Consider the following 15,713-nt stretch of genomic DNA (forward strand, 5'->3'; position numbering starts at 1 on the left):
GGGTCACAACATGAGGAACTGTATTTAAAGGTCCAGAAGGTTGAGAACCACTGTCATAAAGTATCTGAAGTGATGCTTAAATTCACGTAGGAGTTTCTTTTTTGTTTACCTTCTGATACTTGTGCTTTTAATATGTGGGTCAAGGTTCCTTCCTTACAACTCCCAGTTGCCTAATGACTTTATAATCACAAAGCTATCTATATAGTTCCATAGACTTACTGACCCTGACTGCCTCCCAGGGAACAACAGCTGTATAATTTATTAGTCTCAGAAGAGTAAAGAAAGAACTCACTTATGTGATTCAGAATCTTCATATACATTTGTTAGATATTCATTCAACAATAAATATTTAGAAAGCAACTACCCTGAACTAACCTCTTAACAACAACAACAAAAATGTTGACATTGAAGGGCTGGTCTTTCATTTTATTACCTTGAGCTGTGTGCCTGGCACAGAGCATTTTTCCCCAAATGTTAAATAGGTAAAATCAAGCCCCTTTGCTCCTGTTTCATAGAATCTTTTAGGAATCTTAAATTCAGAACATAGCTTTGAAAAAGAGATAAGACTTAGATGCCATGAGGGAGAAAGAAACAATAACATTTAAAATTCTTTTATGATTTAAATATTTAATCTTACACTTTATTGACATTCCTGAGAGTATTTATTAAAAAGTCCTTAAGAATATTTGAAAATTTCTACAGATTTCAATGTAAAGGAGGTTTCTTATGGAAACATTTAAGACTCATTGGGATTTATTTAACCTCATATTGAAGAAAGTAATACAACTAATTATATCCATTTTAATTTTATTTAGGATTTGACCCAGCAGATCAACCTGAGCCCCAAACAGCACCATAAAGCTTTGAAATGCTTGATACAGAGAATTTCAAAGAATGAGACAGCCAGTAATGAACTAACACGTTGGGGACTCTATCTGCAGGATGATGTACACAAGGTAACCCAGAAGATGTGACAGGGTAGGAAAACAAGGATTTCAGAACTTTGTGAGACTAAGTGATAACTTCCTATCTTATCTTTATTTTGGAGTTCTTGCTGTTAATTTCTAGTCAGTTAGGTAGCAAAGGAATATTGACTTAAATTTTATCTAATTTTCAGTTTTCCAGTCCGAATTACTTTCATAAGCATAAGATGAGTCTAGTTCTTTACACTCTTGCTAATAGTAGTATTGTTATTCATTGTGGTAAAAATTAAATTTTTTTAATCATAGATAAAATACATTCTTTAAAAAAAAGTAAACAGTAAAGGTTATACGAAGTAAAAATCCCCCATAATTACACTTCCCTAGAGATAATCACTACTGAGTGTGGACTCATTCAATTTTCTATGGTGTGTATCTTGCACTTTATTTTTTTTTTTTTTTGCAAAAACAGGATTATATTACATGTAGTTAAAAAGTGATTTTAAAGATTGCAAAATAGTCCATCATACTGATATATCATCAACCTAGTTATCTTCCTATTTAGGGATATTTAGGTGAAACTGATTTATTATTCTTCACTTTAATTTGTTCTTTCATTATGTTTATGCCTTTTCCTTTCAGCTTTTTCTTTGTATAAAGTAGAATAGTAGTTTATGTTCATCATTATTAAGAAACTTTACCTTTAATTTTTCTTTTTTAAAAATATATTTTTATTAGTTTCAGAAAGGGAGAGAGAGTTAGAAACATCAATGATGAGAGAGAATCATTGATGGGCTGCCTCCTGCATGACCCACACTAGGGATCATGCCTGCAACCTGGGCATGTGCCCTGACTGGGAATCGAACCCGTGACCTTCTGGTTCATAGGTCACTCAACCACTGAGCCATGCTGTCTGGGCTTTACCTTTAATTTTCTACTTTCAGTTTTCCCCTTAAAATATATTTTAATATTATGCTCCTGTTCACTTTAAAATTATAGTTGTTTTATATGCATTCTCTGCTTCTAAAAATATAATGTTTTCTAATCCCTTTATTAGGAAACCATGTTGGAAGCTTTAATAACTAAAGAGCAGTGCCTGTAAAAATTTTACTTGCATATGTCCAGGGTTTTTATTGACATGGACTCCCACTGCTAGCAGTTTCATTTTTCTGCCATTTCCAGAAGTTGTAACGGGCAAGTTTATGTTGTGGAGCTGACCAGACCCCAGAGAGAATAATGTTAGTGTTTTCCTAAATAGTGTTTGCAGATGGCTCATGTCATAGGTACTTTCTTTTCTGTTTAGATTGAAGGACGTGTTCTGCCAATGGAAAGAATTAACTTAAGAAATACTTCATTTATCACATCTCAGGAAGTAAACTGGATTAAGGAAATAACCAGAGACCTTCCCATCTTGACTGTGAGTGATTTTCAGGGTGGTAAAGAGAGGACCAGTATTCCTAAAATGGTGGAAATTAGGAAGGAGGAATGGTTTAGTGTCCTCTTTTGAGAGAAAGTTTCAGCTGAATTCCCATTCTTAATTATCTACTAAACAGAGTCCTTCAAAGAGAGTAAGCTATTTTGTTAGATGAGTTGTTAGAGGTAAGCCCTTTGTTTTATCATGGATTTAGAAAAAGAAAATAAATTGCATATAGCGCCAGCCTACCACCCACTCACTCTTCCTTTCTTCCCTCCCCCTCTTTTTCCCTGGGGGTTCCTGGAAGGTGTTTTCATTCGTGAAACAAGCAAAATTAAAAGTTTCCTACTAAGATAACCAAAGAACAAAATGGTATATAATTATTTTGAAATGTTTCAGCTAACTTGGTCTTTATAGCCACACAAAAAGTACACATCTGTTTCTAAAGCTTCTCATTAAAGAAAAAACTACACTTGAAAGTGTATAGCTGATGAATTTTCACAAATTAAATAGACCTGAATGATCCACACCAAGGGTTAAGAAACACAACTTTGCCTGTGCCCTGAAGCACCCATCCATGCTCCTAGTTACTGTCCACCTCTCACCTCACACACTCCAAGAATAGCCACAACCCTGGCTTCTCACAACATAGATTTGTTTCAGCTGTTTGAAATCATACAGTAAACATTCTTGTATGTCCAGCTTTATTTCTTCAACCTTGTATTAGTGAGTTTTGCCCTATTATTAGGTATGGTTGTAGAGCTACAATTCTCATTGCTGTATATTATAGTATTCTATGCCCCAATTTACTTATCACACACATCTGTGTTAGTAATAGGAAGTAGGTAAGGCAGGACTCAAGCTGAGAGAGTAAAAAGCAATTTATTTTCTAATAACATTTTCGAGATATGAGTCTGGAGTGTTCAAGTTATGGGAAGTACTAAAAGTAGCTTGTGGTTCTTCCTAGGTCCCCATGCATTTCTGGGCACTCTTTTACCCAAAGAGAGCAATGGACCAGGCCCAAGAACTGGTTAACATGTTAGAGAAGGTAGCTGGCCCCATTGGCATGCGCATGAGCCCTCCGGCCTGGGTTGAACTAAAGGACGATCGAATAGAGACCTATGTCAGAACCATTCAATCCATGTTGAGAGCTGAGGTAATAAATTAATTTAATTTGAGTAGATTTATAGGATGAATGTTCTAAAACACTTTGAATACTTGATTTTAAATAACCTTGGTTATCAATTAGCTGTTATGCTATTCAGAAACCTGTGTCTTATTTATCTGCACATGAAATACTGAACTAAGAAAATATAGTCTTGCCCTGACTGGTGTGTGGCTCAGTTGGTTGGATGTTGTCCCGTGCACCACAAGGTTGCTGGTTCGAGTGCTGGTTTGACCCCTGGTAGGGGGCATGCAGGAGGCAGCTGATCCATGTTTTGCTTTCACATCTATGTTTCTCTCCCTCTCCCTTTCTCTCTAAAAAAAAAAAAAAAAAAAAATCAGTAAAAAAAGAAAGAGAAAATAGCTTTTATGTCCTTCAGTTAATTTTGCTTTTCTTATTTTATGTTGGCATTCTCACTCACTCTAGTGTTCTGTTCATCACATAATTGACTCAGAATAGCTGACTTAACTTTAGTTCGTTATCTATATAGAACATGTCGTGCTCAGAAAGCAACTTCTTGAGCCAGGTGCCATCTTGCACGATTCAATACTGAGCTGTTCCAGTCTGGTCTGGCTCTAGAGTCAAATTGCTCTGGTGATGAACTTGGCAGATGGCCCATTAGCTCCATGCTGATAATGGATCAGGATCACTGGAGCTGAGCAGGTCATAGTCCTCCCATCTCAGTAGTTCAGGCCTGCAGTTCTTATCTGTATGTACATAAAACAGGAAGAATATCAAGGAGGAAATAAAAGCAGAGGAAAGATTTTGGCAGTAATTAGTCCTTGAAGATCGGTTCTTGTGGGATTAATACTAGAATTATATTAATTTCCTCCTGACTTTCCATGCCTGTGTACTCTGCTGTGGCCTCCCTCCCCCCAGGCGTGGTGGTTGATAAAGTCTGCTCTGCTTTAAAAAACAAACAAACAAACAAAAAAAACCCACCCCAGTTCAGTACATCAACTCCCTCATTTCACAACTTCTCGTGTTCTCTTCTTGAGTGTGTATTGCCAACAGCTTTCATGCAGCATGGATCTGAGTTTCATTCATAGTGTTTACCAGATTTAACTCATATTGGTCTTACTGTCTCTCTGTAATCTTTATGGCATTCTGTTTTATTATTCTCTTTGTTAGAGATCACAAACTCAGATGTCTACTGGAGCCAGATGAGTAACACAGATGAGTGGAGTGGGCCAGGAGGGGATTGTAATGTACCAAAAAGAGTAAACCCCATAACCGCAGATAAAAAAAAGCCCAGCATTGTCAAATTGATTTTTAATTTGTTTTCAATAGAAGCCAAAAATCTAGATTTGCATATGTGTGTATCTCCCTATGTTTAAATGTTCATAACTTAAAAACTTACAAATCATTATAAGGACTGAAAAACTACATCTATTGGCTAGATTCAGCCCATAGGCTCCCTATGTGCAGCCTGTGTTTTACATGACTTTGGAAGTTCTTTGATGTGATGGCTAGAATGTCCTCTGAGAAGTCTTTTTTAAAAAAAATATATTTTATTGATTTTTTTACAGAGAGGAAGGGAGAGGGATAAAGAGTTAGAAACATCGATGAGAGCGAAACATCGATCAGCCGCCTCCTGCACACCCCCCACTGGGGATGTGCCCGCAACCAAGGTACATGCCCTTGACTGGAATCGAACCTGGGACTCTTCAGTCCGCAGGCTGACGCTCTATCCACTGAGCCAAACCAGTTATGGCGAGAAGTCCTAATCTAACACGAATCTTGATTTGGAATAGAATACTATTGATTCACCATTTATAGCCATTTCTGCTATAAAGGATTGGCAACTTTATTTCACTGGAGTGCTACTTTTCTTTATTCAGACTTTGAAAGATCCTCTGCGTTTTTAAAAATATATTTTTATTGATTTGAGAGAGAAAGGGAGAGGGGAGAGAGATAGAAACATCAATGATGAGAGATAATCATTAATTGGTTGCCTCTTGCATGCCCCATACTGGGGATCGAGCCTGCAATCAGGGCATATGCCCTGACTGGGAATCGAACCAAGACCCTCTGGTTCATATGTCCATGCTCAACCACTGAGCCACGTCATCTGGGCAAAAGAGCCTCTGTTTTTAATACTGGATCTCTAAAGCAGTGAAGGATAGAGGGTGCTGATATGAGATGTGCTGCTAGCAAAATCATTCTCTCTCCTAACCAGAGAGAGAGAGAGAGAGAGAGAGCAAGTGAGTGCTACTTACGGGTTTGGCAGTAGCTTCATTTCCATCTGTATTTGGCCCTGAATTGTTTCTTGTGGTATTGCATTCCATGTGTCCTCAGTTAAAGCTCTGTGGTATATAAATACAGTAGTGTGACCAGAAATAAGGTAAAAGCTTATATACCACTTTCCCTTTGTCCCCCACTGCTCCAGCCCTTAGCTAGACTTACTCAAATGTAACACTAGTAAAGTGCTTAGTTTACTAAAGAAAGTGGTAAAAATATTACAGAGAATTGAAAATAGCAAATAATAAGTAACCCTTGCATGTATTCAAGTCTGGTCCTTTTCTAGGCATCTTAAGTCTCCTAATAAATGAGGTAATCAGCTTTTGATAATTTTTGGTAACATATTACGTGTTTATGCAAAGAACCCCTGGACCCAACATTCGGGTTTAAGGACCCATTTCTGTGGTAGAATGTCCACCATCTTTGTTTCAGTCCCCTCTCTACCTTAAAGGTACCTTGGCTTTGCAGACTCTCAAACTGCCTCTGACTGGAGCCCTGTCAAAGTTCCCAAGCCAAACTTACATATGCTTTATCTCCTCAAGGGGAAGATACAGATGGTTGTGTGCATCATCATGGGCACACGTGATGATCTCTATGGGGCCATTAAAAAGCTGTGCTGTGTGCAAGCTCCAGTGCCTTCGCAGGTGAGTGGGAGCTGGGCGGGAGGCAGAGATGGAAACAAGCTTCCCCTGAGGCTTGGAAAAAAGGGATATATACATGTGTGTACAAAAAGACTTAAAGTCACTATTAGAAGGAAGCATGTGAATGTCCTCCTACAAAGCCTGCCCCTCATTAGAGTAACCTGGAGAATAGCAGATGCTCCTCATAAATGTTGCTTTCATATTCCCAAATGAGTGCTTTTGCTTGTGTCGAGGGTGAGTCTCCAGGTGGTTTCACATGATTGGGTTCTGAGAGTACAGGCTTCACTCAAAGAGGGGAAAGCTGCCTTGGCCAGTGTGGTTCAATGGGTTGAAGCACTGTTCCATGCACTGAAAGGTGGTCAGTTCAATTCCCAGTCAGGGTACATACATAGGTTGTGGGTTCCATCCCCAATGGGGGCACATATGGGAGGCAACCAATCAGTGTTTCTCTCATACATCGATATTTCTCTCTCTCTCTCTCTGCCCCTCCCCCCCTCTCTAAAATCAGTAAAACATATCCTTGAGTGAGGATTTTTTTAAAAAGAGGGAAAAGCTGTTCTCCCATGGAAATTGAAAAAAAATTTTTACTCTGCATGAGATCTTTTGATAGGTGTGTGTGTGTGTGTGTGTGCGCGCGCGCGCGTGCGCGTGCCTGCCAAGAAACTCTAGAATTAGAACTATTAATACAAAGTGTTTTGACTGCTAACTGAAGTTTTTTAAACAAATGTAGTATAGACTTTGAATTATTTACATTTTCTGAGAGGTTGATAGTGTTCTCTTTCCCCATACTTTTTTTGGACCCTTCTTTGTAGGTCATCAATGTCCGAACCATTGGTCAGCCCACCAAGCTTCGGAGTGTGGCCCAGAAAATTTTACTGCAGATTAACTGTAAATTGGGTGGTGAGCTCTGGGGAGTAGATATTCCTCTGGTGAGTGATGCTGAGATATGTCTTCATTCAGTTCAACCTGCCTAGCTATTTTTCTCATAGAGTTAGCCCTACTTTCAGTGCTTAGTGGTCTAAATGGTTCATTGCCTGTTTTTGTATAGCCCATGAGCTAAGAATGGTTTTTGCAGTTTTTAATGGTGAAACAAAAATAAGGCTAATATTTTCTGATAAATGAAAATTATGTGAAGTTTTCCCTAGCCGATTTGGCTCAGTGGATAGAGCGTCGGCCTGCAGACCAAAGGGTCGGGTTTGATTCCGGTCAAGGGCACATACATTGGTTGCAGGCTGCTCCCTTGCCTGGTCCCTGGTCAGGGCTCCTGCAGGTGGCAACCAATCGATGTGTTTCTCTCACATCAATATTTTTCTCTGTCTTTCTCTCTCTCTTTCACGCTCTCTAAAAATCAATGGAAAAATATCCTTGGGTGAGGATTAAAAAATAAAATTATGTGAAGTTCAGTTGTCAGCACCCTTAAATACACTGTTATTGGAACATATCATATTTCTTTACGCATTATCTGTGACTTCTGTCATGCTGTGATGGCAGAATTGAATAGTTCCTTCAGAGACCATGTGGCTCACAAAGCCTAAGACATTCATTGACTCTTTAGCCGTTTACAGAAAACATTTATTGATTCCTGGTCTTTCTCTTCATTTCCCAGAATTTATTTTCAGATGTTGCTTTAAGGTTCAAATAATAATTAAATATGGGTTGAATGGATCACTTGGGGTTTTTTAATTAGTTTTTTGTTTTCTAACACAGAAACAGTTAATGGTAGTCGGGATGGATGTTTACCATGATCCCGGCAAAGGAATGCGCTCCGTGGTTGGCTTCGTGGCAAGCATCAACCTGTAAGTACTCTTCATCATGCCATTTCGTTTGGTTACATCATTTTGATACCTAATCTTACTATAAATACAGCAAATGTTTTTTTAGTATTTTATATTATAATAAAGTATATTGTCTTTTACCTAATACATAAAGTACAGTCAAGTCCTTCCTCCTCTATCTTCCTGTGAAATTAGTTTACACAGACTATTTACCAAACTTGTCATATGTGTAAGTTTGTTTCCTGGCTACAGCATCTCCTTCAGAATGAGGGCTGTGTCTTGTCGGAGATTATCTTTTAACTCCAGAAATGAGGGAAGTTTTTTATTTATTTTTTCTGATTGTAAAAATAAGGCATGGTTGTGCAAATATCTGTAGAAATTTAGAAAGTGAGTTTTTCATGGTTCATCTTCTTTCAACCATTACCTAAGGTTTGATGTATATATACTTTCATATTCTCTTCTATGCATATACTAACTAACACACATAGGAGCTGTATATATGTATATACAAATGGCATAATACTATGTGTACTCTTCCTCAGCTTGATTTTTGTACTTAAACTGTGTATCTTGGACAGTGTCCCTTCAATAAGTAAGTTCTCTTTAACTGTTGTATGGAGTTTATTGTATGCCACAGCACTATTTACTTAACTAGTCCTCAGTTGGTGGGTATCTATGTTGTCCCACTTTTTCAACTGGCAGCAGTTTTGTAGCAAATATTCACAATTATACCTATATTTTCCCCCACATCACTTTGTGTTTTTACATGTAACATAAATGCATTTACTACTTGGTGTTGGATTGGTGTGTAGAAGCCTGTGTGGGCTAACATTCAGCCTGTGGGCCTTCCTCTGTGAGTGTGTTTATCCTCTTCTCTTTTTCTTTCTTACTGCCTCCATCCTAGCACCCTCACAAAATGGTATTCACGAGTAGTATTCCAGATGCCTCATCAAGAGATTGTGGATAGCCTGAAGCTGTGCCTCGTGGGCTCCTTAAAAAAGTTTTATGAGGTGAGGAGAATGTCAGTTCTAAAGTTTTGGGATTTTGAAGGACTGCCTACCTGAGCACTTTAAGAGAAAGTCTGACTTAGTAGAAGGGAATCCCACATTGAAGGTGAGTCTCTTGAACAGACTGAAGAGTTAGTCATGCTGAACAGGTAGCTTAACGCATTGCGTACTGCATAGAAATCTCTAAGACATACGCCAGGGACCGCACGTTTTTGGGCAAACTGCACGTTATTTAAATCATCATAATGCACTTTAGGTGTTGTTTTTCAATAATTATAACATTTTTATTTACAAAAACAATCAAACAATTAAAGTTCCTAGTACTTTTTTAACATATGGTACTGCGTAAAACATTTTCCTCTATGAAGAGGGACCAAACAAAATTTACGTAAGTATCTAGATTCGCTCCTTTTTCCATGGGCGTGAAAAACGAGAACACTCGTGAGCCGTCCTTAACAGATGGCGCGTGAAACACGAGAAAACTCCTGAGCGGTACGAAATGTGTTAACAGGACTGCCTTCAGGCTGCTGCTTGTACACAGCAGCTTAAAGAGCTAAATCTCTGAATTGGTTTGGTAAGTAATGATTATTTCCCAGGTTGTCAGCCCGATGCCTATAGACGTTGACTTCATGCCCTTATCAGGGAAACAGAGTAAATATCAGCAATAAAGCAGTATATGACTTTACTCAGCTTTATGGCTGTCATTAGGCGCTGCTGGCTCTTTTCATTTTGGTTCAAGACAGATGCCTCCCTCTAAATCACCCATAGAACTCAAAGGAATGCTAACCATGGAGAATTGCTATCATTAAGCTGATATAGGGTCTGGGAAAATGAACAAGCAAAATACTGGGTTTTTCCTTGGCCAATACATCAAAGGAAGCATTGATAAAGTAACTTTCATTTGCTAGGGTTAGAGTTAGCCCTTTGCATGAAGATTAACCAGCAAGAAATTTAATATTTTCATGTGATTAAAGTCAGTCTCTAGAACTCTGCCTTCTTTTTTTTAGAGTAACATTTCTTATGGTGTCCCTCAAATAGTTTGATACTGTTTTAGGATTGATTGGAGGTTATGTAGAAAATAAGTTGAATTTTTGTCTCGAAGGAGGTCCATGTGATATGTCACTTTGCCACCAGGTTCTACCACACTTTGCTTTTTCTTGTTGTGATTGCTTTTCCTTCAAAGTTCTGTCTGTCTTATAGGCCCATGCTTGAAAGTTACTTCTCTTCCGCCTTTCCCTTTGCCCCCCACTGCTCCAGCCCTTAGCTAGACTTATATCTTTATATGTTTCTCTCCCAAAGCCCTTAGTTAATATTCTGTGTAGTAATTAGCACATCCTGCCTTATATTAATTACTTGGATCCTTATGTAACTTTCCCTCTGGGTTGTAAATTACTTGAGCACTGTTTGGTTATTGATGGCTGTGTTACAAATTACTGTAAAACTTAGTGACATGCAGTGAGCATTTATGGCATTCATGGTCAGGCAGTTGGACAGGGCCTAGTGGGCTCCAGTCCCTCTCCATGTGGGCCTCCTCCTGTGGTCTTTCCACATATGCTAATTTGGACTTCCTTAGCCGAATATCTGGGTTCAAGCCATGAGTGTTCCAAGAAACTGAAAGAACAGGTGCAAGTCATGTCGCCTTTTATACCTCAACCTGGAAAGTCATGCAGTATCAGTTCCACTGCATTCTATTTGTTGAGGAGTTTCATTCTGAATATTACTAATATTTGGAGAACCAGCAAACCTCAGTTTTGCCAGAGAAGGTGAAAACACCATCAGGCCCTTAGGAACTCTAACATAAATATTTTTTAAAATACTAGAGGCCCAGTGCACGAAATTCATGCACAGAGTGAGGAGGGGGTGTCCCTTACCTGGCCTGCACCCTCTCCAATCCAGGACCCCTCAGGGGATGTCCAACTGTGGGATCAGGCCTAAAACAGCAGTCGGACATCCCTCTCGCAGTCCAGGACCGCTGGCTCCTAACTGCTCACCTGCTTGCCTAATTGCCCCTAACCTCTCTGCCTGCTTGCCTGATCACCCCTAACTGCCTCTGCCTGCCGGCCTGATCGCCCCTAACTGCTCCCCTGCCTGCCTGATCACCCCTGACCTCTCTGCCTGCCTGCCTGATCGCCCCTAACTTTTCCCCTGCCTGCCTGATCGCTCCTAACCACCTCTGCCTGCCAGCCCGGTCGCCTCTAACTGCCCTCCCCTGCCAGCCCAGTTGCCCCTAACTGCCCTCCCTTGCCAGCCTAGTTGCCCCTAACCGCCTCTGCCTTGCCCTCGCCACCATGGATTTATCCGGAAGGATGTCTAGAAGACATCCAGTCTAATTAGCATATTACCCTTTTATTAGTATAGATAGTTTCCTGTTTAGATATTGTTGTGGGTTGAATTGTGCCCCCACCCCAAAAGATGTTGAAGTCCTACCAGTGAATGTAACGTTATTTGGAATTAGGGTCTTTATAGATGATCCAATTAAGATGAGGTCATTAGAGAGGGCCCTAATCCATATGACTGTTCTTATGAAGAGAGATTTTGACACAGAGACAAACACACATAGAATAAAGACAATGTAAGGCACAGGGAGATCACAGTCTACAAGCTAAGGAACACCTGTGGCAACCAAGAGCTAGGAGGGAGTCTGAAAAGACTCTAACAAGCTTCAGAAGGAACCAACCCTACCAATGCCTTGAGTTTGGACTTCTAACCTCCAGGCCTGGGTGATGGTACATTTCTTTGTTTAAGCCACCCAGTTAGTGGTACTTCATTACAGCAGCTCTAGCAAATGAGTACATGCCCAGCTTCTGACACCTGCAGTTGTAGTCCTGATCCAAGAACCACTGCATCAGGTAGGAGAGAGTGTTATACTCATGTGGGGAAAAACAACGAAAAGTATCGTGGGTTTTTTGCTAGTTTTTTTGTTTTTTTATGCGTCTTTTTTTAAAAATTATTTTTATTTTATGCCAGGGGAGGAAAGGCCATCTGGGGGCAAGATCTGGAGCCAATTTGGTCTGTTGGTAGGCACCCGGGGCTTTCCACCCTAGTGACCTGGATCTGGCTGTAAATTGTTCCTCCAGTTCGTTTGGCTATCTCAGTTTCCCCATTCCACTTGCCAAGGAATTTTCCTAGCTTTTTGCTATTCTGCCTCATACTTTTCTCTGATCATTATTCTTGAATTTCTTAAACTTTCTTTTCTTTTTTCTTAAATTTAGAACATAGTCAGTGATTTTTGTTTTGGAGAGAAACTATGGAATTTTTTCTATTTGCTCTTCTAGATCTCCTCTTAACCTCTTCTCACCCTGCTCTGTGACTGGAAGGTTGGTCCATATTGATTATATCATTGGCTTTCTTGCCTGGCTTCTGGTTGGTTTAGCTAGTGAAAGACATTTTCAAAGGACTAGAAAAGTTATTGTTATGTCTGCATTCTTCCCACCCCATCCCCTTCTCTAGATCCCATAGAGAAGGGGAAAATATCTAACAAGACTTTCCTTGACCCTACTCACGTTGAGTGTGAGTACACACTCATGGAGGGAATAAAGAAAGGATTAACAAAAATAAAATAAATACATTAAATAAAATAGTTGGTTTAGAGTACTTGTCTAGTAAAACTAACATTGGTAACATTTTTTTTTTTCATGTGTATGGACTATACTTTGTTGGCGTGCCTCAGAAATTTTTATTGGAAACTGGACATTTTTAGTATAATGTGGCAACTCTGTAAATTATATCTCCACTCCCAAGGATTGTTGTTAGTCTTACTTGTTTGATGAGTTTCTTGGCCTGATTCTGTAATCTCTGTAGTCTGAACTGCGCATAGCCACTGAAATCTCCCTGTGCTTAACTTTATTCAGCTAATGACTACACAAATATTTCTTTAAAATGCCTTGAACTTGTTCTGCCCCCTCTAGGGACTGGTAGATTGTTTTCACATTAACATCGTAGTGAAGCTGCAGGGTGTAAAAACCACATCAAAGAAAAGGGGATGTGCATAGAACAAGTTTAAACACCTCAAAGTCATTGTTCTTACCAAGACTCAGCCATTTTTATTGAATAAGTGCTCTTCAAATTGTTGCAAGCCTCCAATTAGTATCAATAGTTATAAAAAGGTGGATTTTGACCATTTTTTGCAGTGTACTTCTTGCTTTAATGGAGGAACTGATTTTTGGAAGTCCTTTTCCATTCAAGAAGTTCTTTTCTGAGGTGTGCTTTTCATAATCTTGCTGTTTTCGAGGTGGACAGTGATCAGAGTTTAGAACCCACTTAGGGTAGATGGCCCTAGAAAACCTCCATCATCTTTGTTTGGGGTACCAAAGGGCTACATCTTAGGAATAAGGGTGACTGAGAGGTATATAAGTTCTTAGAGGAACTGCAGCTCATCCTTGAATTTTTTTAGTCCATAAAATCAGATATGCTAACCCAGAGTGCTAGTGTTCCAAAGTTTCTCATACTCCAGACACCTTAAATCTCTGTATAAAAAACATCAATCTAAACCCTACATTCTTTCTGTTAACTGTATTATAAATACTATGTTTTTAAACATATGCAGGTGTCAGTATTTAAAAAATATATTAAACATATATTACACACATGTATATGTGTATGTGTATATATATGTGCATGTATATACATAAACATTACATATATAATATATTATGTAATAGATAATAAAAAGTTTAATTGAAGAATAATAAGGCAAAAAAAAGAATAAGAAAGCCAAGGTACAAAAGAACAGAAACTTTAGGGACATATGCTAATTCTGGAGAGACAGCTGAAATGTTTAAAATATTTGGAGAAACTTGAAAATATTTAAGGATCAAAAACTAGAAACAGGGCCTTAAAATTAGTGGTGATCCAGAGTACACTCCCCACTTTGGGCTATAAATCTAAAGAACTAAAAACCAGAAGTAAAGAAAAACTGGTGCCCTGTCTAGTGTTGCTAAGTGGTTAGAGCATCAGCCCACTCACCAAAGGTCACAGGTTCAATTCCTGGTCAAGGGCATGTACCTGGGTTGCAGGTTTGATCCCTCTTCTAGTGCAGGAGGTAACCATTTGATGTGACTCTCTCACATCAGTGTTTCTCCCTCCTCCTCCCTCTTTCCTTTTACCACTCCTTCTCCTTCTTCCTCTCCCTTACCTTCTCCCTCTCCCAATGAGACTTCATAAAAATTAAAACATTTTGTGCCTCAAAGGACACTATCAAGGGGGCCCAAGTTCTTCTAATTGAGCCCTCACCCCCCAAAAAAGGACACTGTCAAAAAAATCACAGATAATCCATGGAATGGGACAAATCATTTATCGGATATATCTGGTAATGGTCTAGTTTCCAGAATATATAATAAGAACTCAACAGTAAAGAGACAACCCATTTTTAAATTGGGCAAACAGCCTGGCCAGCATGGCTCAGTGGTTGAGCATTGACCTATGAACCAGGAGGTCACAGTTTGATTCCATGATCAGGGCACATGCCCAGGTTGCAGGCTCAATTCCCAGTCGGGGGCATGCAGGAGGCAGCCAATCAATGATTCTCTCTCATTGAAGTTTCTGTCTCTCTCTCCCTTTCCCTCCCTCTCTGAAGTCAATAAAAATATAAAAATAAATAAATTAGGCAAACATTTGAATAGACATTTCTCCAAAGAGCATACACAATAGACAAGAAGCACAGAAAAGCTTAATATCAATTGTTATAGAAATGAAAATCAAAATAAAATATCACTTGCTCTGGAATCCTTGGTTAGAGCATCACTGCCCACTTCCTTCCCCTCCCACTTCCCCACCCCCCTGCAAGGGTCAGGGGTTCAATTCCAGTCAAGGGCATGTACCTGGGTTGCAGGTTCAATCCCCTGCCCGGTCAATGAGAAGTCAGGGAGCGTGCGGGAGATAACCAATAGAAGTATCTCTCTCACATCCATATTTCTTTTTCTTTCTCTCTCTCTCTCACTCTCTCTTCCCCCCATCTCCCTCCCTCTCTCCTGTCCACTCTCTAAAAACCATTGGAATAAATATCCTCAAGTGAGGACTAACAAAAGAGAAAAGAAAGAAATACCACTTATCACCAAAAGCAGATAAAAGCATTTCTCTAGAGACCAATATTTTTCAGGAACAAATATGCAAAAATCCTCAACAAAATGGCAAATCAAATAAAACTATGCATGAAAAATTATACACCGTGGCTGTACTGAAGTGAATACTGGCTCTCCAAATTCATGTCTGCCTGGAACCTGTTAATGTGACCTTCTTTGGAAATAGGGCCTTTGCAGATGGTCAAGTTAAGATGAAGTAGGTGGGTTGGGGTGGGTCCTAATCCAATGATTAATATTCTTTTAAGAAATGGGAAATTTGATCACAGACTCATAGGGTGAAGGCCATGTAAAGAAGCAGAGACACAGACACACTGGAGAGAAGGTGCTATGATGGTGCAGGCAGAGATTGGAGTGGTCTATGTACAAGCCCAGAAACAGCAGGGATTATTAGAAACCACGAGAAGCTATAGGAGGCTAGGGAGTATTCTTTCCCTAGAGCCTTGGAGGAATCATGGCCCTGCTGATTCCTT

General features: G+C 39.4%; 1 protein-coding gene across 2 annotated transcripts in view; it reads left to right on the forward strand.

Annotated features, from left to right (window-relative positions):
• The window catches only part of PIWIL2 (piwi like RNA-mediated gene silencing 2), a 55,977-nt gene that overhangs the window by 20,037 nt on the left and 20,227 nt on the right, over nucleotides 1-15,713 (forward strand). For both annotated transcript variants that reach the window (XM_070414085.1, XM_070414086.1), the window contains exons 13-19: nucleotides 816-956; nucleotides 2,224-2,337; nucleotides 3,302-3,490; nucleotides 6,283-6,384; nucleotides 7,194-7,310; nucleotides 8,089-8,177; nucleotides 9,061-9,166. In XM_070414085.1, coding sequence (XP_070270186.1) covers nucleotides 816-956; nucleotides 2,224-2,337; nucleotides 3,302-3,490; nucleotides 6,283-6,384; nucleotides 7,194-7,310; nucleotides 8,089-8,177; nucleotides 9,061-9,166 — 858 coding nt within the window. The remainder of the gene's footprint in view (nucleotides 1-815; nucleotides 957-2,223; nucleotides 2,338-3,301; nucleotides 3,491-6,282; nucleotides 6,385-7,193; nucleotides 7,311-8,088; nucleotides 8,178-9,060; nucleotides 9,167-15,713) is intronic.

This window comes from Myotis yumanensis, unplaced genomic scaffold (genome assembly GCF_028538775.1).
Source record: "Myotis yumanensis isolate MYYU_CA2020_CCGP unplaced genomic scaffold, mMyoYum1.0.hap1 SCAF_5, whole genome shotgun sequence".
Taxonomy (NCBI): domain Eukaryota; kingdom Metazoa; phylum Chordata; class Mammalia; order Chiroptera; family Vespertilionidae; genus Myotis; species Myotis yumanensis.